At 39.0% G+C, this 21,925-nt stretch overlaps 3 protein-coding genes across 3 annotated transcripts; all 3 read left to right on the forward strand.

Moving 5' to 3' along the window:
- Positions 1-4,884: 4,884 nt before the first annotated feature.
- Positions 4,885-5,854, forward strand: LOC147502489 (uncharacterized). Its single transcript, XM_086604546.1, has 3 exons — positions 4,885-5,135; positions 5,377-5,486; positions 5,535-5,854. Exons 1-3 carry the CDS (start codon positions 4,885-4,887, stop codon positions 5,852-5,854), a joined length of 681 nt encoding a protein of 226 aa, XP_086460672.1.
- Positions 5,855-13,801: 7,947 nt separating this feature from the next.
- Positions 13,802-17,369, forward strand: LOC147502490 (uncharacterized). The gene is made up of 2 exons (XM_086607281.1): positions 13,802-13,977; positions 14,798-17,369. Exon 2 carries the CDS (start codon positions 15,225-15,227, stop codon positions 17,127-17,129), a length of 1,905 nt encoding a protein of 634 aa, XP_086463407.1. The 5' UTR covers positions 13,802-13,977; positions 14,798-15,224; the 3' UTR covers positions 17,130-17,369.
- Positions 17,370-20,171: 2,802 nt separating this feature from the next.
- Positions 20,172-21,907, forward strand: LOC147502491 (uncharacterized protein At4g02000-like). The gene is made up of 2 exons (XM_086604547.1): positions 20,172-20,826; positions 21,903-21,907. The coding sequence occupies exons 1-2, from the start codon at positions 20,172-20,174 to the stop codon at positions 21,905-21,907; spliced, it is 660 nt and encodes a 219-aa protein (XP_086460673.1).
- The last annotated feature ends 18 nt before the right edge of the window (positions 21,908-21,925 follow it).

The raw sequence follows: 21,925 nt of genomic DNA on the forward strand, positions 1-21,925 counted from the left end.
AAAAGTTCATGCCTCTATAATGTATAGGATATTTTATGATCGAAGGTTATGTTATATATATTTTTTAAGGCAAGTTTTTTCCAGTGTTTCTAAAATTTGTTTTATTCTCTAATATGCACATAGATGGAACGCAGGGGGAGGGGCTAAAGATTTTAAAAATTACTTGATGTATTAGTAATTTGCTAGAAATATGGCCAAACTATAATTGTTCGCACTCTCAACATTTTTACAAAAAGTTCTACTACCAGCTTGCCACACCCCAAGCGTTGAATCCTTCTCTAAATATGTTATTCGTTGCAACTTGCAATATGAACTTAAATACTTAATATATACTCAAGTTTCCATTTAACATACAACAAAAAGTCCAGTGTGGGCTTGAGTACGTAGAGTTGTAAGGAGGCCGATCTATTGTTTTAATAATTATGTCCACAGTTCACTAATTTATGTGTCCTACATGTTTGTTTGTTTCTGCAATAGAGTGTCTGTATGAGATGTGGGTGATGGTCTACTGCACCTTCTTCTTAATTCTTCCAACATATTTAAAAGGGTGAAGGGCTAAAGATTTTAAAAATTACATGATGTATTAGTAATTTGCTAGAAATATGACCAAACTATAATTGTTCGCACTCTCAACATTTTTACAAAAAGTTCTACTACCGGGCAGCCGCACCCCAAATGTTGAATCCTTCCCTAAATATGTTGTTCGTTGCAACTTGCAATATGAACTTAAATACTTAATACATACTCAAGTTTCCATTTAACATACAACAAAAAGTCCAGTCTGGGCTTGAGTACGTAGAGTTGTAAGGAGGTTGATGTAAAGTCCTGAATTATTATTAAGGGTAAATTAGTAAAAAACATTTAAACCTTAGGGGCGATTACGTACTTGGCCAGTCGGATAGATGGTTAGCCTGACGTAACGTAAATTTATTTAACACCGACCAAGAAAACCAAGTTAGTTCAGGAAAACCTCTCGAAAAAAAAAAATTCTAAGGTCTCATATAACTGGTTACTTAGAATATACGAAAATTGAAAAGAAGTTAACTAATAAGTGATAAAATAATTCGATACGTAGTAAACTCGGGGGCGCCTAACTAAATAATTTAAGAGTCAATAAGAGTCATGGCACGTAAACACCTCAGAAAACTGGACAAGTCATTTGACGACAACGTCGCAATTATGGTATCGCGTGCGCAAACTTGGGCGTTGCACGCGAGAGCGGGGGATTCAAAACCTTGTTGGATGCTAAATTAGAAGGTAAGGATAGGATGGTCTTTTGGCTAAAAATTAGACAAAATCGCACCAAACAAAATCCCCAAATCAAATCGCACATATTTTTTTCCCAATTTCGCTATCTCTTGAAACCTTAAGAGAGAGAGAGTTAATTAACTCAATTTCAATCGATTACAACCTCAATTCTTCACACCCAAACCTTAGAAACCTTAAACCCAAGTGTGAGGATTCAAAATTTCTTGGAATCGCGTCGTACCAAGGTAAAAGGTGAGTTTAATTTCTTCTCAAATAGATATTTAAACTAAATTTCGATAGATTAGGGGTGTATGGATGAAATTAATTGAATGGGGGTGTTGGTAATGTCGGTAGTAGCTATTTGGTGAAGATAGAGTGGAGCGAATTGGTGGAGAAGCAAGCTAAGGAGCTATTCTTGCTGACTCGGTAAGAATTATAAATATTCAATCTATTTTAGAGCATTGATGCTAGTTCACACTTGTTTAAGATCACGTTGAGTATCGAGTGAGTGAGAAAGAACACCCACTTAGTATTATTGGATTAAATGTGAATTGAAGAGTGGAATTTGTTGTAGTTAGAGTTGGGGAAAAAAAATCGTAATAGTTAGTGGGATTGATAGATATGATTGGCGATGACGTCTTGGTCCTACGGTGGTCAGAAATGACTACAGAGCCACAAGGAGGAAAGATGCTAGCAATGGTATGTAGCTCTGTTATCTACAAAACCAAATTCTTAACGTCGAGATTCTTCTCGACTTTCGTAGATAATAATTTCCTCGTTAGTTTGATAAACTCTAACGACCGACGTATACATCTGATGTTATAGGAGTGAATTCGAGTGGATTTGGTTAAGTGGACTTGATTTGGCTAAGTGGGCTTGAGGAGAACGGAGCTTGCTAAGGTAGGAACTTACATACCAATATATAGCATGTTTATTATCATGCATGATTTGATTGTTTTAAATTGAGAAAAATAGTTTGCGTATTAACCATGCATGTATATGTGATATCCATGTTTTGCATTGTATTCCTCGATATAAACTATATATATAGATAGCTTTCGTGTGAAATGGTTTTTGTGAAATCGGAGTAGCGGGGATTTATTTTCTTTGTGAAAAGAGCAAAACTGGTTTTGAGAAGGGTTCTCGTCTCGTCTCAGTAAGGAGACAGAGAGATGGATTTTGTAATGCGGGTAAGGATTACCCGGTTGTTTGTAACTATGTGCGATGTTCTGGATTGTCCCAGGGATGGTGGTTGTTATTTACGATGATTCGCCTTTTGGGAATCATCGGTTGTCATTTACTATGACCGCCCGTTTAAGAGTCATAGGTTCGCGTTTACTCGATTGTGGGAAATCCAGGAACTCACACATGCAGAACTAACAGTTTTAAAAGAAAAAACTAAATATGTATCTATAGTATTTGGAAATAACCGGTAATACGAGTATATATATATAGATATTATTATGCTTATCACGAGGGGATTTAGAAAAGGAATTGTGAATTCCTATAAAAAGGAACCGTTGTCGCATTTCGAGACGACGGCGACCGCTATAGATTCAACCGTGGTGTATACCTTCGAGGTGGTGGGTCACCTTTAAAGGGATGCATCACGGGATGTAATCCGGGAATTCCTTTTACTTTTATAGATAACCATGTTTATGCGTGTCACGCCAGGATGGTGATTAGCTTGTGTGAGGTTACATGCTACCTCGATGAGGTTTAGACGCTTGAGAGTGAGAGTTTAGTCCACTCCTAGATGTGTGTCGATCTTGAGCACTGTAATCGTCGAACGGTTGACCATCGTAAGTTAGGTGACGGCCATGGGGGTCGTGGTCCACGCGGGCCCACCGATCCCTAAAAGGCTTTGGGGATTTTGTGTGTCTGAACACAACAACCGCATTTCGGTTCCACTAAGTAAAATCGGGAAAACAACATGGTTCCTTTCACATCGAAAATACTGAACCGAGATTTGCTGGTGGGATCGACCGAAAATTACCGGTCGTACTCTCACCATTCTAATAGGATGCAGCGGCCACAATAGTTGATAATGATTGTGAAAACTATATTTTGAATATTAACGAATCATGTCGAAATGATTTCTACTAGTTAGTGATGTATTATATAGTCACGATATTTGGATATTATTATGGAAATCCTGCATGTTTTAAATGTTTTATATAAGTAGACTATTTATTGGTTATGTGCATTTCTACTGGGCATAGTTGTTTTGCTCATCCTACATTAACATTTCAGCCGAGCCCATTGCAGAGGAGACATTCCCTACCCCCGAGGATGATGGTTATGGGGATTTGAGTGGTTTCCCTTATGCTTGATGAGGGACATAGTCGAGTGATTTTGGTTGTATAGAGAGAGACCAATTTCTTTTGTTGTATATATAGAGAGCTAGGTCATTTTGATGTAATAATCGTATTTGGCAACAGTTCTCCTTGTTTTGTAGATATATAGTCATATCCCTGTAGTATCTAAAGTTAAGAGTAGTATATATGGTTGTTGGATATATATATGGTTGGAAGGATGAATTATGCGATGTCCAGGGGTTATGACAGGTTTTTTGTATACGAAATGTCGATTAAACAAAGGAAACTCTGCCGAAATTTCGGTAGAATTGGGATGGTGTCAGCCTCGAGATTCACTCCTCGTCCTCGGGATGTGTGTGTGTGGGTATCGGTATGATGGCGAACGCGGGTATCGAGGCGTTCACTATTAGATCCGTCCCGAGTCAGTAGTGGGGATTCGGTCGCGACGCGTTTCGGAAGTTTTAGTCGGAACCCGATAAAACCCTAAGTAGTGTTTACGTTACGTTAAACGTTAATACTAGCTTAGCAATGTCGAGACGTTGCACGGGTAGTTGTCTTGTCATAGCGGAGAGCGCAGACACGTGCTGGAAAATTTGACGAATCGGACGCTATAAGGTCGGAGTGAATTTTCATTTCGAGGTGGAGGGCGCGACCTACCCTCTTCAGGAGCGCACTTGCCCTCATCTCCTGGAATCTTAGCGCACCTCGTGCTGCTACCTGCGCTCGTTCTGTGTTTGCAAGTTCCACAGGGCGCGACCCGCGCCTATTGCATAATTTTGAAAAAATTTCTCACTCATTTATCAAGCACTGAATTGGCTCTTTGTATACTTGCAGAATAGTTACCATGGATCTGGAAAGTACTAGTGGCGATGATACTACGGATCGTGGTCGAGAGGACCAATTGGATAGGCTCCTCGCTATGATGAACCAGATGACTCAAGCCCATAATGAAATGAGGGCCGAGATCGAAAGTTTGAGGGCTAGTCGGAACAAGCCCCAACCTCTTTTGACATCCACTGTTATTCCACCTGGTGTAACACCAGAGGTAGCATCCCCAACCGTAGTGAGAGTTGAGGAGTTCAGGCCACCAGTGCAAAGCCAATCAGGTTTTCTACTTGCAAATTTCATCAGGTTACGTCCACTTGAATTTGTGGGGTCTTCTGAGGTTAAAGTAGCCGAAGACTGGTTGCTAGACATGTCGAGTATGCTAGACTCTATGATGTGTACCGATGTGGAACTGGTTACTTTGGCTACCTTCATGCTTAGAGGTGAAGCCAAACACTAGAGGATCAGTGTTAAGGATGTTGAGACGTTTCCTATGACTTGGGCTAAATTTGAGGAACTCTTCCTTTTGAAGTATGTTACCGAGGCGGCGAGAGCTAAAAAGCGAATGGAATTCCTCAAATTGGAACAAGGAAACATGACCGTGGGACAGTACGAAGAGAAATTCACTGTTCTTTCACGATACGGGAAGGAGTTCATTTCCACAGAAAAAGCTAAGGCTAGGAAATTCATTGACGGCTTGAAACCGTACATGCAGAGCAAGATGTCGGTCCTTCAGATTGATTCTTATCTTTGAGGCCGCGAGAAGGGGGCTCAAGGCATCGAAAGGTCGATGATGATTCCATCTTTCAACGGCGCAAGAGGTTGGAAGGGTAAGACAGCCGACATTTCAGGGTAGGCAGGATACGGGAAAGAGACAGGTTTATTAGGGCAGTGGTTCCGGGTCGCAATAGATGTATATGCCGGTCATCCAGCAGGCACAATAGTGGAGGGCACCAGCTGTTCATAGGGGTTTGAATGTGGTTAGGCCAGCACAGAGTCTACCAGTTGTGAGACCGACGAGTGGATCACAGATGGCACCGAGGGTACCTGCTCCTTCTCAGACCAGAGCACCAGCACAGAATTCCAGACCTCAGGGTCAGAGAGCTAGATTGCAATCTGCAATATCGCAAAGTACATAGACAGGGCAAGAGGGTGTGGTTTGCTATAATTGTGGTGAAGTTGGGCATATCAGGCGGTTTTGTCCCAAGTCCAATTCGGGGATAGAACAGAGACCACAGGGCAAGGTGTATTATCTAGTGCCAGAGGAAGAAGTTATGGGTCCTGCTCCAGTCCCGAAGGAAGCCATAGTACATAATGCGATGGGAGCAGATATCAGCGCTACCGATCAAGTGGTTGAAGGTATGATATGTCTGTTTACACATAAGGTGCATGTCTTGTTTGATACTGGTGCTATTCATTCTTTCATTGCTAAAAATATGGTAGCAATACTGGGTTGGATGTAGTTAACACCGGGAGGAAGCTTATTTTATCCACTCCGTTGGGGAAGAAAACTATGTTCTTCGAAGTGTGTCACCATTGTGTAATCACGATAGGTGATAATGAGTTGGTAGTTGATCTAACGGTGATGGACATAAAAGACTTCGATATTATAGTAGGGATGGATTTGTTAGGGAAATATCATGCCCAAGTTGATTGTTTTGCCAAAACGGTGACGTTTAGAGTACCGAGACAGCCAGTGTTTGTGTTTAAGGGGATTAGAAAGACGGTATCTCGGGTTGTGAATGCCAAGGCTGACTTCAAGTATGATAGATACGGATTGTTAGCTGGTCTTAGTCTCCAAGGGCCGAAGTTCGAATCTTCCGAGCTTGTTCCCGTAGTTCGTGAGTTTGCGGCAGTGTTCCCAGATGCATTGCCGGGATTGCCTCCCTGGCGTGAGATAGATTTTGTAATAGATCTAATGCCGGGAACGTCGCCTATTTCGATGATTCCCTATCGAATGGCTCCTCTCGAAATGAGAGAACTCAAATCCCAATTAGATAAATTGAAAAGATTGGGGTTCATAAGGGAAAACCAGTCACCTTGGGGAGCACCGGTGTTATTTGTGAAGAAGAAAGATGGGTCGTTTAGGCTATGTGTGGATTATCGGAAGTTGAATAATGTGACTATCAAGAACAAATATCCGTTGCCTAGAATCAATGACCTATTTGATCAGTTAAGGGGTGCCAAGTATTTCTCGAAGATAGATCTCAGAACAGGCTATCATCAGATGAGAATTTGAGAATAAGATATAAAGAAGACAGCTTTCCGAACACGGCTAGGGCATTTTGAGTTTTTGGTGTTACCATTCGGTTTGACAAATGCCCCAGCCGCATTTATGGATCTCATGCACCGAGTGATGTGGAAATACTTAGATCAATTTGTTATTGTATTCATAGATGACATTTTGATTTATTCCAAGACTAGGGCTGAACATAAGGAACACTTGAGGATTGTTCTCCAAACCTTAGTTGATCATCAGCTTTATGTCAAGTTTAGTAAGTGTGAGTTTTGGTTGAATGAGATGAAGTTTTTAGGGCATGTTGTATCGGAGAATGGAATAAAAGTTGATCATTCAAAGATAGAGGCAGTGAATAATTGGTCGAGACCGACGTCAGCAACGGAAATCAGAAGCTTATTGGGATTGGCAGGTTATTACCGTCGTTTTGTAGAAGGATTCTCTAGCATAGCGTCGTTCTTAACTAGATTGACACAGAAGGAGGTGAAGTTTGAATGGACGGAGGCATGCGAAAAAGCTTTCCAAGAGCTAAAGACGCGATTGATAACAAATAATTTGACTATCCCAGATCCGGAGAAGAGTTATGTGATTTATACTGATGCCTCTAACACCGGGTTAGGATGTGTCATAATGCAAGAAGGCCAAGTGATAGCGTATGCGTCTAGACAATTGAATGCCCATGAGAAGAATTATCCTACTCATGACTTGGAGTTAGCGCGATTATTATCATGCTCTAAAGATATGGAGGCATTATGTGTATGGTGAGAAGTTTGAAATATTCTCGATCACAAGAGTCTCAAATACTTGTTCTCGCAGAAAAGAATTGAATATGAGGCGCAGAGGAGATGGGTTGAGTACATGGAGGACTATATCGTTCTCATTGCAATACCATCCCGGTAAAAACAAATGTAGTTCTTACGATGCATTGAGGAGGAAGCGAGAACATGTTTGTGCTTTCGGATGATGATGAAGGAGTGGCAATTCTTTGGAGTCCGCCGCTTCTTATGGTTTTGAAATCATGGGAAATGGAAGTGGAGATCCTCAAAAGTGCTGTTATTTAGCACAGATGACAGTGACGGCAGAAAACACCTTAGTCTAGGAGATTGTGAATGCCCAAAATACATCGAAGGATGAACCTAGGTACTGAGGATATGTGGAGAATGCCGAGGATGTCGATTGTCTCAGTAAGGAGACAGAGATGGATTTTGTAATGCGGATAAGGATTACCCAGTTGTTTGTAACTATGTGCGATGTTCTAGATTGTCCCAGGGATGGTGGTTGTTATTTACGATGATTCGCCGTTTGAGAATCATCGGTTGTCATTTACTATGACTGACCCGTTTGGGAGTCATAGGTCGCGTTTACTCGATTGTGGGAAATCCAGGAACTCACACATGCAGAACTAACAGTTTTAAAAGAAAAAACTAAATATGTATCTATAGTATTTGGAAATAACCGGTAATACGAGTATATATATAGATATTAGTATGTTTATCACGAGGGGATTTAGAAAAGAAATTGTGAATTCCTATAAAGAAGGAACCGCTGTTCATGAATTCGAAGCAGCTTCGCTCTAGGATTCCAACCGGTGTACACCTTTAGAGGTGGTGGGCCACTTTTAAAGGGATGCATCACGGGATGTAGTTAGGGAATTCATTTTTACTTTTCTAGATAACCATGTTTTATGCGTGTCACGGTAGTATGGTGATTAGCTTGTGTGAGAAGACGCAGTATGAGAGTTTTAGTCCACTCTGGATGTGTGTCGATCCCGAAAGCGTCTGCTTCGTCGAATTGACCACCGTAAGTTAGGTGACAACCAGTTGGGGTCGTACAGGGCCCACCGAGCCCTAAAAGCTTTGGGGATTTTGTGTGTACGAACACAACAACCGCATTTCAAACTCCCCCCGGTAAAATCGGAAAACAACGCATGGTTGGTTCACACCGGAAAGTCTTGAACCGAGATTTGCACTGATGGGTTAACCGAATCCTCACCATTCTAATAGGATGCAGCGGCCACAATAGTTGTATGATGATTGTGAAAACTATATTTTGAATATTAACGAAGTCGAAATGATTTCTACTAGTTAGTGATATATTATATAGTCATGATATTTGGATATTATTATAGAAACCCTACATATTTTAAATGTTTTTTATAAGTAGACTATTTATTGGTTATGTGCGTTTCTACTGGGCATAGTTGTTTTGCTCATCCTACATTAACATTTCAGCCGAGCCCGTTGCAGAGGAGACATTCCCTACCCCCGAGGATGATGGTTATGAGGATTTGGGTGGTTTCCCTTATGCTTGACGAGGGACAGAGTCGAGTGATTTTGGTTGTATAGAGAGAGACCAATTTCTTTTGTTGTATATATAGAGAGCTAGGTCATTTTGATATAATAATCGTATTTGGCAACAGTTCTCCTTGTTTTGTAGATATATAGTCATATCCCTGTAGTATCTAAAGTTAAGAGTAGTATATATGGTTGTTGGATATATATATGGTTGGAAGGATGAATTATGCAATGTCCAGGGGTTATAACAGGTTTTATGACAGGTTTTTTGTATACGAAATGTCAATTAAACAAAGAAAACTCTGCCGAAATTTCGGTAGAATTGGGATGGTGTCAGCCTCGAGATTCACTCATCGTCCTCGGAATGTGTGTGTTGGGTCTCGGGGCGTGACAATTGATCTATTGTTTTAATAATTATGTCCACAATTCACTAATTGATGTGTCCTACATGTTTGTTTGTTGCTGCAATAGAGTGTCTGTATGAGATGTGGGTGATGGTCTACTGCACCTCCCTCTTAATTCTTCCAACATATTTAAAATGGTTAACTAGCATTACCCCCCACTAGATGAGCCAATTAGGATTTATCCCTTATTAGATGGGGAAATTAGGGTATCCCCTTCTAAGTACACACAAAAAAAAAATCATCTTGAGTTGACCATGTTTTTTTTGTGTGTATTTGGAGAGGACTTTAATTTCTCATCTAGTAGGGAGTAATCCTAATTGGCTCATCTAGGAGGGGAGAGATAATGTTGGTTAACTCTATTTAAAAACTAATCAATTGGATATCAAGATTGTTTGTTATATGTGAACATGTGGCAGTAGAGTGATCTAGATGGAGAAGTTGAAGAGGGTTATGCTTTTATTTCTTTATAGTTTTCGAGTTTATATTTTCTAATTGTAACCCGTTATTTGCCGATTATGTGTGCACACAATTCATAGAGTTGTATCTGGTTCTCACAATATCTTACTATATAGAAAAATATGGGGGTCGATGAAAAACAATGGCATTTCCGCTTTTTCACTTTTTATCATCTTCTCAAGCTCGCCAACCTTTCTCCCCGGCTCTAGCCGGCTAAGATTTTCAGGAATAATACACCATCAGGAATAAAGCCAAAGATGACATCATCGCTGATTGTGGATTATGAGCCGGACAATTTAAATCTTTGGCTTCTCGACCTTGGGTTTCAAGTTTGGACAACCTTAATCGCTTCAAAATCCTTAGTAGATGATCATAAGGAGCAGGTGAAAAGGTTGAGCTTTGTCGAAATTGTTAGAAATCCTTTTGTAATCATTGTGTTTTGACATCAATACTAATCATTCTACAATCGGGTATGTTTTGCAAGATGTTCAGTTTGGTTTTGGTTAACTCCATTTTGAGTCCCGACGTTGATTGTACTTTTGAATGTGTTTTAGATGTTCATTGCAAGGGTAGCCATTCTCCTCCCAAGAACTAACATGTTTATGCTTTAGATCTCTTGGCTTCATGTTAAAATGTTATAGAATTGAACCATTTATCTATTGCCCCATATCTATAAGGTGTTATTTTTATCTAGAGTGTTATTTGTGCAAGACTTTGAATACAAGATAATCGCTATAGTCTTGAAGGTTAATAAATGAACAAAGAAGGAAGGTACTAGATTTGAAGATCGCGACATGCCACCAAACATCCAACTTTTAATGCACATGGACAACATATATCAATTAACTTCTCATGATCAAACTTAGCCCCTCGCACATCCTCATTCTTTCATGTTGATATTAATATGCCTTTAAATATCCGATATTTTGTTGGGGTTTGTTCGGATGCAAATTGAAGTCCTTTTTAATATTCGATTTAGGGTGATGTTTATTCATGTTGCTTGGTGCACCAAGTGACAATCTGATTTTATTTTAAGTAAGTCCGGTTTTCGACTATATTCTTTTCTCGAGGAAATGGCTTCATCAAATTTTGTGGTCTTATCTTCATAATCGATAAAGTGAACTTTGTCTTTCTTTCACCTGCATGGTTGTTAACTTTGTTGATCAGAACTTCATAAAAGCTTTGAGTTTATTTACACGATGATTAGATGTGTAGTATTAATGTCTTGATTTGGAAGCTGCTTTAGTCTCACCTTAATATGAATTTTTTAATGACTCAGGATTTGCAAATATCGATTCTTTCAAAACTTTCTACTTAGTTGCTTCTCAAACTATTGCTCCAAAAGAAATTGCCACTGAAGCAAGTTCTCTTCCTGATAGTTCTCAATCTGGTATGAAGCGTTTTAACAATGATGATGTAGTTGCTGGACGCTGGTTGAAGGTACAATCTCACTTGGCATAAAAGTAATGGAAGGTGTCCTAGACAATAATTCACATAACTGCAATAGAAACATGACGAAATTGAACAATAGAGTCAAATTTGAAGATGCTAGCTTATTAGTGGGAAAACATTTTGAGGAGGATACATCTTCTAGGAACAACGGATTACCAAATGTTGACAACTACTATGCTAAGCCGGTATAGTCACACCGCCTGTGATCATAAATTTGCAGGTGGTTAAGCTATGTGGATTCACAAGAAGTTGATAACATACTCAAATGAAATGCCCTTGCTATTGTGGATATATTCTTATCAATTACTCATGTAGAACTAGATAAAGATGATGGTTGTCTTTAAACCTTCGAGGGGTTTCACCTCCACTAATTGAAAACGGGGCCTTTTGGCAAAGAGGTCTGTTATTAAAAGCCCAACTAGAGATTTGATTATATCTGATTGGGTCGATAGCTATGAAGATGAGGGACGTAAGGTTCTTATGATAATTAGAATCAGATGCCTTGGCCGAATTCCTCTTACCCAAACCTAGAAACCAAGGCATCTTAGCCTCATTAAAGCCGTTCCAATAACATGAACCTCCACCAAAAAATAACTCACCATAGATTGTTAAGCAGCCTAATTAATTATTCATAACTCACCCTAATTAAATCATTTTTCATTCTGTTAAGCACCATGTGAAATTACTTATTATTTTTTATGTTAGCTTCAAGTTGTGTTCTAATTTTCTTTTCCGAATTTTCATTTCATAGGATGTGCGATACTGCCTTCTTAGAATATTTAAATCGGTCAAAACTAATCATTTCATTCATTCACGAACTCTTAGGTACACATGCCTCTATGCAACGAACACAAGTGGTGGTGGTGTGAAAGCTTTCTCGGAAGTAGTGCATGGTTCGAGCAGTTTGAGTTGCAGCAATACAATTTTTATGTCCACTTTTTTCGTCAACCACTTTCCATCATAACACGAGGATACAAGAAGTTCAATTTGTCTAAATTCGCACGCGTCCAAGATCTAAACCGACACCATTTTTATTAGGAATCGGACTTTAACAAAACTACTAAGGAGGATGATGTATCATCAACAAGGATACTAATATGATCATCTGGATTTAGGGCTTATGACGATGAAAGGATGCCCCAATGTGCCCGAACTCATGTTCTATGTATTTTTATGATTTGATATTTTGTAGTCTTTTTTTTATTTTCATATTGTTATTGAATGTTGATTGGCAATTGATTAATAAACCTCATTTCTTTCTTATATGAGTATGAACTCTTTATTAATATTCTTTTTAGATGGAGAATTAGTAGAAAAAGCTCACATGCAATTCATAGATTTCAAGTTTGAGTCCGTTAAAGTTTGTCCTAAACCCTAAGCAAAAACTTATTTGTTTCCATTATGTGTGCTTATTTATCTAAACACAATTCCTAACTATTAAATGATAGTATGTGATCTTAGTTCTCATTGTTGTGGATGTATTGTATCATGTAAATATAAATATATAAAGGGACCAAACAACCAACCACACTACCGGAGGTCTCATTCGGTCTACATACATGCTACCTTGTCATGTGTACGTACCTAGCTAGCATGGCCATATAATTGTACAATACAACACTTGGAAGAGCTGCTATATATACATGCTCAGTTTGATCAATCTATTAAGTTGTTCAAGTAATATGTACAACTTGGTTTACAAACAATTGACAATATCCTAGATGCATCTCATATGTATCATATTTCTTCACACAAAAATAAGAATAACCATATTCTGACTCTTTACGGGTGTGTGTTATAAATATAAATTATATTAAATAGTTTGTTTTTCGTAATTAGACATCTCCAATAGGGAGTGTAAGCTGTATAAAGTGTAAAATTTACACTCCAAATTTCAAAAAACTCATTTTCCAATTGGGGTTGTAAACCGTAGATAATAAGCTAGTAGCTAATTAAGCGGGTGAAAAATTCTCCACTTGAATATAAATTGTTAAAAAGCTCAGGCATCGCTTGGAATGATGTGTGAATTTAAATTATCTTCGGACATTTCTCTCTAGTTCCAAATTGTTGATTTGTAATTCTTTAACTCAGACGTCACTGTCTCTCTTTAAATTAAACTCGGACTTAGAGTTTAAAATCCATTTGTTTTTTTGCACTTCTCTCTTGAGAATCACAGAATGTGGATAGTTATAGTCTATATTGTGCAATTAGAGTTGTAAAATGCTATTGCTAAAAATAACTTACCTTTTGGTTAACAACCTCGTGTCATCGCGAATACAATGAAAGTGAAAGAAAACCAAAACTTTGTCAACAATAATTTCTTTTGCTTGTAACGGGTCGAAGGTGAGTTTTTCCGCCAATACATTATATTGATAGAGACCCAAAATGTGGCTGATTATCATAATGACCTCATCACACTCAATCAAACACCACAAAAAACAACAAAAAGATCCGTCGACAAGCACGCGTCCTTGGGACCCACTAAGCCAGAAACTCTCATCTGGCTAAGTGGCTCAGCCACATCTCTTTCATCAGCTATAAAAAGTAACAAAGAAGACGACATTATTTGCCAGCCTAGTCATATATTTAATTAAATTACCTAATAAGCCCATTATACTTTCATATATAAATTCTTCTAACTCTGATTTTTTATTTTCTAACTCCTCTCTCTTTTTCCTTTCTCTCTTTCATTTCAAAGCAAGCCTTTTTTTCCCCTGCAAATTTTCAATGGTTAGCTTTATCAGGTAATATATTCTTCTTTCACTATACTTTATAGTGTTTGTTTTATCTGCTGATTTGGTTTCTGATTCTCTTCGCGTGTTGTTTGATTGGTGAATGAAAGGTTTTTTTTTTATTACATATGAATGATTTTATTGTTTCGTTAGTGTTTTGGCTATGTTGCTTTACTGTTTGAGCTTGATAATGGTATCTGATTTTAACATGCAAGATTGATAGTTAAGTTGTTATTTGGAAAGAGTTTTTTTTTTCTTAATTTCTTCAGCTTTTAATCAATCTTTATAGTCACTGTTACTTTTAATTAGATCTCTGTTACTTTTAATTAAGTTAGCTTGAAAGGTATCTCTTACAAAAAGTATATATATTTTTTTACTTTTGGCCTATTTTCTAAAAAACTTGATTTTTACTTTATGCATATGTAAAAAAATTAAGTGAGCACTGAGGAAGCCAACCAAGAACATAGGATTGGTGTTTGATAGATTTTTTTTTCTTAATATTTGAAATGAATGCTGTTTTTACTCTTTTGACGAAAATCACTTTGGTTAGATTTGTTGTTTACAGAAGTAATGCGGTATTGTAGTGTATAATTCTATTAGACTTCCTTAATTGGTAGAGTTTGAGTTTCGACTTTATTTGAAAATTTGTATATAATGGATCACTATTGAAGTGTGTATTAACAAATATTTTTTTCTGGATATGCGAGGAGTATAACAAAAGAGTGATGCAATACAATTGCTATCCATGGATATGATTCTCAAACGTCCTAATGTATTTTAAGATTTGTTAAATATGTTGAAGTAGTTATCATACTGATGTCCTATTTCTCAGGTTGAATGAAGCTTAGGTGTTCCTTGAAAAGTAATAGCAAGAGACGGTCTACAAATCTTCGGAGTGCATCAATCTTTACTGTACTGATAAAAGGATTCTACCCCAGGAACGTCATCAGATATTTTTGGAAAGAAGTTGCTTGATAATTAGTTTTGTATTTATTAGATTAGTACCAGTAACTATGGACAGGGCAGATACGTCGGGTTTCGTTAGCGGTGGAGCTCACATATTGAAATTTCTTATGCTTAGTCTTGTTGGTTTATTGCATAAGCTGTCTCTGTAACAGTGGCTCCGAGTCTACACTGCTAAGAAGGTTGTTCACTTGTCTGCCGTTCTTCAAGAAGGTTCTACTGCCCTGGATTTTCTTTGCTAGTCTTTTCAGATTTCCGAACATTTTGCTATCTTCTGCCTTTCGCAGAGAGTTCAGATGATGGATCTTAACATGTCAGGATTTTTCTTCCATGGTAATGATGAAATTTCCAAAGACGATTCTGGTGATACTTCACTGTGTCTGAATTCTATTGGCTATTGTACAAGCAAGAATGCTAGACCTGGGGATTCTCAACGTAACACTGATGTATTTTCATGCCAAGTCCCAGATGATGGTTGTCGGTTGGTTCTTGGATTGGGTCCGACTCCTAGTTTATATAGTGGTGATTATAACTCCACTGGAATTAACAAAAGCAAGGATTCAGTCACCATATTTGGTCAAGGATTCACTTTGGACAATGATCCCGGAATCTTAAAGCTTGGCCTTTCTAGAGGGACAGAAAACATAGGAGTGCTTGAAAATTCAGGTTCAGATGATCTGACTGTGTCTTCCTTCAGCCAAGTAACAACTGATGGAAATAGACGTTTCTTTCCAATTGTTGATGAGGGTTCTACTTCAGCCAAGAAATCCGGTGGTTATATGCCGTCTCTCATACTCGCTCCTAGGCTGGATAATAGCAGCGGTTCGATGAGTACCCTGAAACCACAGGAGATTCAGACCAGTAGTAGTCATCATCATCATGCAATCTTGAGCCCAGAGCCTTCAATCACCACAGGCTATTCTATGGGAATGTTCTCTGAATCTCTAAGTACAAGGGCTTCTTCTGACCAGCGGAGCCACCTCCCTAGGAAATGCAAGTTTGAGGGATGTTCAAAGGGGGCACGAGGAGCATCGGGACTCTGTATTGCCCATGGGGGTGGCCAGAGGTGCCAGAAACAAGGGTGCAACAAAGGTGCAGAGAGTCGAACTGCCTACTGCAAGGCCCATGGGGGAGGGAGGAGGTGTCAGCGCTTGGGCTGCACAAAAAGTGCGGAAGGAAAGACTGATTATTGCATTGCTCATGGAGGTGGCAGGCGGTGTGGACATCCAGGGTGCAACAAGGCAGCCCGAGGCAGGTCAGGTCTGTGCATCAGGCATGGAGGAGGCAAGAGGTGCAAGGTGGAAGGATGCACTCGCAGTGCTGAAGGGCATGCTGGGTTGTGCATCTCACATGGAGGGGGCCGAAGGTGCCAATACCCGGAATGCACCAAAGGGGCCCAAGGGAGCACAGCGTATTGCAAGGCTCATGGAGGTGGTAAGCGGTGCATCTTTGCTGGCTGCACTAAAGGTGCTGAGGGGAGTACCCCGTTATGCAAGGGGCATGGTGGGGGAAAGCGTTGTCTTTATGATGGCGGGGGGATCTGCCCGAAAAGTGTGCATGGCGGGACTGATTACTGTGTTGCACATGGTGGGGGCAAGCGATGTGCTATTTCAGGTTGCACAAAGAGTGCTCGTGGCCGCACTGATTACTGTGTTAGGCATGGTGGGGGCAAGCGATGTCGGTTTGAGAATTGTGGAAAGAGTGCTCAAGGCAGTACAGATTTTTGCAAGGCTCATGGTGGGGGAAAACGGTGCACATGGGGACAGGGCGCATGCGAAAAGTTTGCTAGAGGGAAGAGTGGCTTATGTGCTGCACATGGCAGCATGGTCCAAGACAGGGATAACAACAAGGGAAGTATGATTGGCCCCGACCTCTTCCATGGTCTCGTAAATGTTCCTGCATTTGGGAGCAGCTACGACAATGATTATTCATCTTCAGGAATTAGTGCCGTTTCCGATTGCACTGATTCAGCTGAGAAGCCTTCAAAAAGGCAGCAGCTCATACCCCCTCAGGTCTTGGTTCCTCTGTCAATGAAGTCCTCATCTTCTTGCGGTCCATTGGGTGCAGTGAGGGAGGGAGAGACAGGCATTGGAGGCCGTGAGAGCAAGAACTTCAACTTTGTGATTCCTGAGGGTAGGGTTCATGGTGGGGGGCTCTTGTCTTTGCTCGGTGGGAATTTGAAGAATGCCATTGATATTTGAATACACATTGGTGAATTTGAACTCTTCATATTTGTTGGTACAGGAAGTTAGGTAGCAGAAGTGTCAAATTTGTTCATGATTGTCTGTGTTTACCGTAGGGTGGTGTCTTTTTTCATCTTTTTGGTGTAAAAGCTTTTGGAGGGATTTGGGTGTAAATATATGTTCTAATAAGAGTATGCTCAATTGCAACTCATGTTGTAGTGTAAAAATTGGATGAAGCTACCCGTTTGTTTCGTTTCATTTTCAGTGGTCATCTTCAGTTATTTTCATATTTAGTTTGTCCATCGTCTGCAATTTTGTTTTGGAGTAGAAGACTATCACTATTATCACTTATCAGCCCACATGCTCAACAACGCGGCAAAACGAATCTACTCCCTTTAATAAGAATCTTGCCTTCCGCTAGGAGGATTTTAGATGGATGAATTGTATATGTCAAATAAAATGAAATCAGTCCAGGGAGAATTCTGGATGGTTTAGGTAGCCTTCAGAAGGTACTGATGAAAGGTGCATTGCTTATGTCCATGGACCACTTGAAACTCAAAAAAATGAACCGTGACTCAACTCGCTCCAACTTTAAAACCACTTCTCTTTAAAAATAACGTCATTCGTTCCCACCATAAAACTAGACAGCCATTTCTTAGTTTCTTACTCAATTCGCAAAAAATCAACAAATATATATCGAACATTCCAACCATTCTCGGAATCATCATCTTCCTTAATCTCATTCTCATTCTTCAGAACCAAATTTCAGTTATTTTTTTAATCTGAAACTGACAATGTAGTATCGAAATATCGGTAAAGTGAAATCTTGATGTGGAAAGAAATTGAGAAGAAGAAGATGGTATATGAGTGATGAAACAATGGGTACAATTGCTCCAATTGTAGTTTATTGGTTATATGCTGGGATTTATCAGATTCTGCCACCATTGGATAATTACCGTTTGCATACTAGAAAAGAAGTACAAGTTTAAAATTTAGTGCCCCTTAAATCTGTTATTAAAGGTGTTCTTTTGCAGCAGCTTGTTCAAGCCACAGTTGCCCAACTTCTTTTTGTGGTCAGTATCATTGTTATAACTCTTAGTCTCTTACATTAGTTCAAACGAGAAGATTATTTACTTACACATAACTTTAGCTACATTACATTATTGTGTTCAAAGTGTTGTTGTGATGTTTGATGCTCATTAATAGTCATTATACATCAACTAGTATAATTGTGAGGTTGAGCATGTGTTTTTGCTGTCACTAATTGTAAAAACCCTCCGGTTCTAGATCGTATCACTATAACACACGTGTCCACAATCTAGATCGTATCTCCACCAGCTCGTACCACACCACCAGGACGTAACAACGACCCAGACTCAGATCGTCTCAAGTATTATGTACAGCCATATATGGAAAGCCATATATAGAAGCAAATGATCCATCACGATCCTTAAGCTCAGTCAACACACCAATCAAGGAGTCATTTACTTTGTAACATCAGAAGTAATGACGAATTATCAAGATAACACAAAATGTGGATCTACACTTGATAACGGCTTGGAGCAAATAAGGAAGGTTAGCTCAAACATCTATAAGTAGAGAGAGATGAACTACGTAAGGCTTGATTCGAGTTTACCCAAGATACTTGATACGTAGACAACTCTTGTCATAAGAAAGAGTGTAGTCATTCCCTATCAAACACAACATCAGGTCGTTGAACCCAAATCGTCTCAACTTTTCCCTCATAATTTATTTATTTAATTTTATTTTTTGCATTTTGCGTTTTAAGTTTGAAGTGACAACTCAGATATAACTGTTAAGATTTGTGCCGATCTAATGCCCTGTATGCAACTTTGCATCAGGGCCTTCCGGTTACTATAGGGGGGATTTCCCGTCACTGAACATATGACACGTGTATGAGAAATAACCTAAGACTATAGATGTTCAGAATGAGACAAGAACTATCGGATTAGTTCTGTGAATAAGTGATCTCGTGCTTAGCACGAGTATTTAGTGGACATGTGCCAGACACATGACTGACCGCCTTCAAACATAACAGCTGATATAGACAGTTCCTGAACAGAAAGAAACTAAAGATGGAGATCTTTAATGATAATGAAGGAATCATGATGACATATCTTAGGAGTTACTTTTTAGATATAATATTCCCATACACGATGGAACATTATGATCAACATGGAAACTTACCTCTTATAAGATATGGTATAGATTCAGACTTCCATAAGAAGAGGAATCCTAATAGGAAGGCAGAGTCCAAAAATGGAAGAGAACTCACAAACGATGAGGACAGCCCTAACCCTAGGACTCTCGTAGCCCTTCTTATATAAACCATAGAGATTCGTTTTTAAGAATTACGCAAAATAGGGTTTGATTCTCCTTAAGAACAAAAAAAATACGTAGGCAGCCGTCAGACGGATCAACCTTGAACTCACCATCATCTCATCTCTTTTCTATTCAGTAGAGACTTCAAGATCACAAAGTCATTAGATCACAAAAATAGATAGAAAGAAGACTCGAATCAAGAAGCTTGTTAATGCACATATGCGGAGCCTCTACTGCGGGCGATAGCAGCAACAAAGTTTTTTCCCCTGTCCCCCCTGGGGATCGTTTCTTTTCAAATCTCAAATCTCACTTTTCATTCTGTTCACTTACTGTGGTCTTCAGCACCAAGCAAAGTGGTTTATTTTTCTATATCCTTTCCCATTGGGATCTTTTATTGTCAAACCTCACATAGCGTTCGGATCACCTGTCTTTGTCTTGAGTAGGTTAATCCCAGTAGGGGTCCTGTAAGGTTTGGTAAGAGGTAGGGGTAGTGGGGTTGGTCTAAGGACCTAGGTCGGTAGCCATGAAGATGAAGGAAATAACCTTGGGGGAAGCCTCCTCGAAAAACAAATGTAAACCAAAATAGAGATCAAAATAAAATAGACAAACTCCAAAGGAGATGCACAAGCTTTTCTTCTCAAGAAAGAAAGTCAGAGTGGAGATAGATTGCCTCAATATAGAGGAACCGTGAATGCTGCTTTGACTATAGTAGGGAGGATGTATGGGAGTCAAGGAATTGACTTGGAGGGGCTGGGGGAAGATCTGCATCGGACCTGGCAAACAAAAGGGCACATCAACTTGGAACTCATGGATCGGGAACATGTGAAAGTAGTTTTTGATGATGACCGGGAGCGGAAGCATGTGATAGAAAATGGTCCTTGGGTGTTGTACGGGTATATATTCTCAGTAAAGGAATGGAACAGGAACTATAATTTTGCAGAATATAACTTTGAGTTTGTTAAATTCTGGGTTCAGATTTGGGATCTACCAAGAGATAGGATAAATAAAGCCAATGTGTGGAAAATAGGGGCAGAACTCGGTAAGGTCATGGAGGTGGATCTATCATGTCCCCCTGAGTTCAATAAACCGATAGCCAGAGTAAGAGTGGAACTAGATATCAGAGAAAGGCTCTCAAAAGATCAAAATGTAAAATTGGAAACTGGAGAAACGATAACAGTCAGGCTAAAGTATGAGAAACTGGAAGTGTTCTGTTTCTTCTGTGGAGTGATTGGCCATGACCAATACACATGTAGAATACGAGCACAACACCGATATGAGCTTCTCAAATGTGGTGGCTCACCGAAAGATATCAAACCTTTTTTCACAAGTCAACTGAGGGCTAATCAGTTCTACAATGGAATAGCGTACACAGGCAAGCATATGCACTACAACAAAAGGGGTCTTTTGCAGCGCACCCTTTTGCAACGCCAAAAAATTGTTGTTAAAGGTCACCTATTGCAACGCCATATGGGGCTGCTAAAGGTTTGTCGTGCTATTAGCTTAACTGTACATAAATTTATTTATTGTGACACCTCTTGCGTGGCAAATAGTTATAATTTTTTTTTTCAAAAAACAGAAAATGCAATTTTTATAGAGGGCTTTATCATTTACCACGCCATTGTTGCTGTTAAAGTTAACTCAATCATTTGTGACGCCACTTTCGTTGTAAAAACCTTTTGTACTACACCATAACAGCATATTTGTGACACTGGGCATTTTCTAATTGTGACCATATATTGGTGTCGAAATTTTAATGAAGGCATTTTGGCGTCAGAAATTGATAATTATTGTCACAAAAATACAGAAATTTACATAATTTAATTCTGGCATTTATTCTAAAACATACTGATGGCCAAATGGCGTCAGAAATAAGGCACGTGTTAGTTCACGCAACTTCACAGGGCAGCTCTCGTAAATTTGTTACAAAGTTTTATCGATCTCACCTCTTCCATCAAAAGTGTTCTTCATCTTCTTCTCCATTTGTGAGATTTGTAAGTTTTCTCGACAAGAATAAGCAACAAGCAAAAGGTTGCCTTTCAAACAGTAACGAGCCAACAAACGTAATAAAATTTCTCTCTCGCCCGTTTTTTTCCCTTCATCTTAAAATCCGATTCCCAATTCTCGCCTCGGATCTCACGCATTAAAGGTATAATTTCTCCTTCCATTTATCATTTTAATTATATATATGTAGATCTGCAATTGTAAGTTTCAAATAGATCTCTGATTCAGTTTAGAAAAAGTTTCGATATATCAGCTCCATTTCAGTTTAAAATGAATTCTTTTCATCTTGGATTCTTAATTCTAGTGAATTTGATGATCAGAGTATTGATTTTATAGTGTGTGAAAATTTAACACTATGTTTGATCACAGTGTGTAAAGTTACAGTCATTTTGATTAGTTTTAACTAATGTAAAGTTTCAAGATTAATTTTTTATGTTGAATTTCTAGATTGATTGCTGCAAATTTTCGTA

This window comes from Coptis chinensis, chromosome 4 (genome assembly GCF_015680905.1).
Source record: "Coptis chinensis isolate HL-2020 chromosome 4, ASM1568090v1, whole genome shotgun sequence".
NCBI classification, from domain to species: Eukaryota; Viridiplantae; Streptophyta; class Magnoliopsida; order Ranunculales; family Ranunculaceae; genus Coptis; species Coptis chinensis.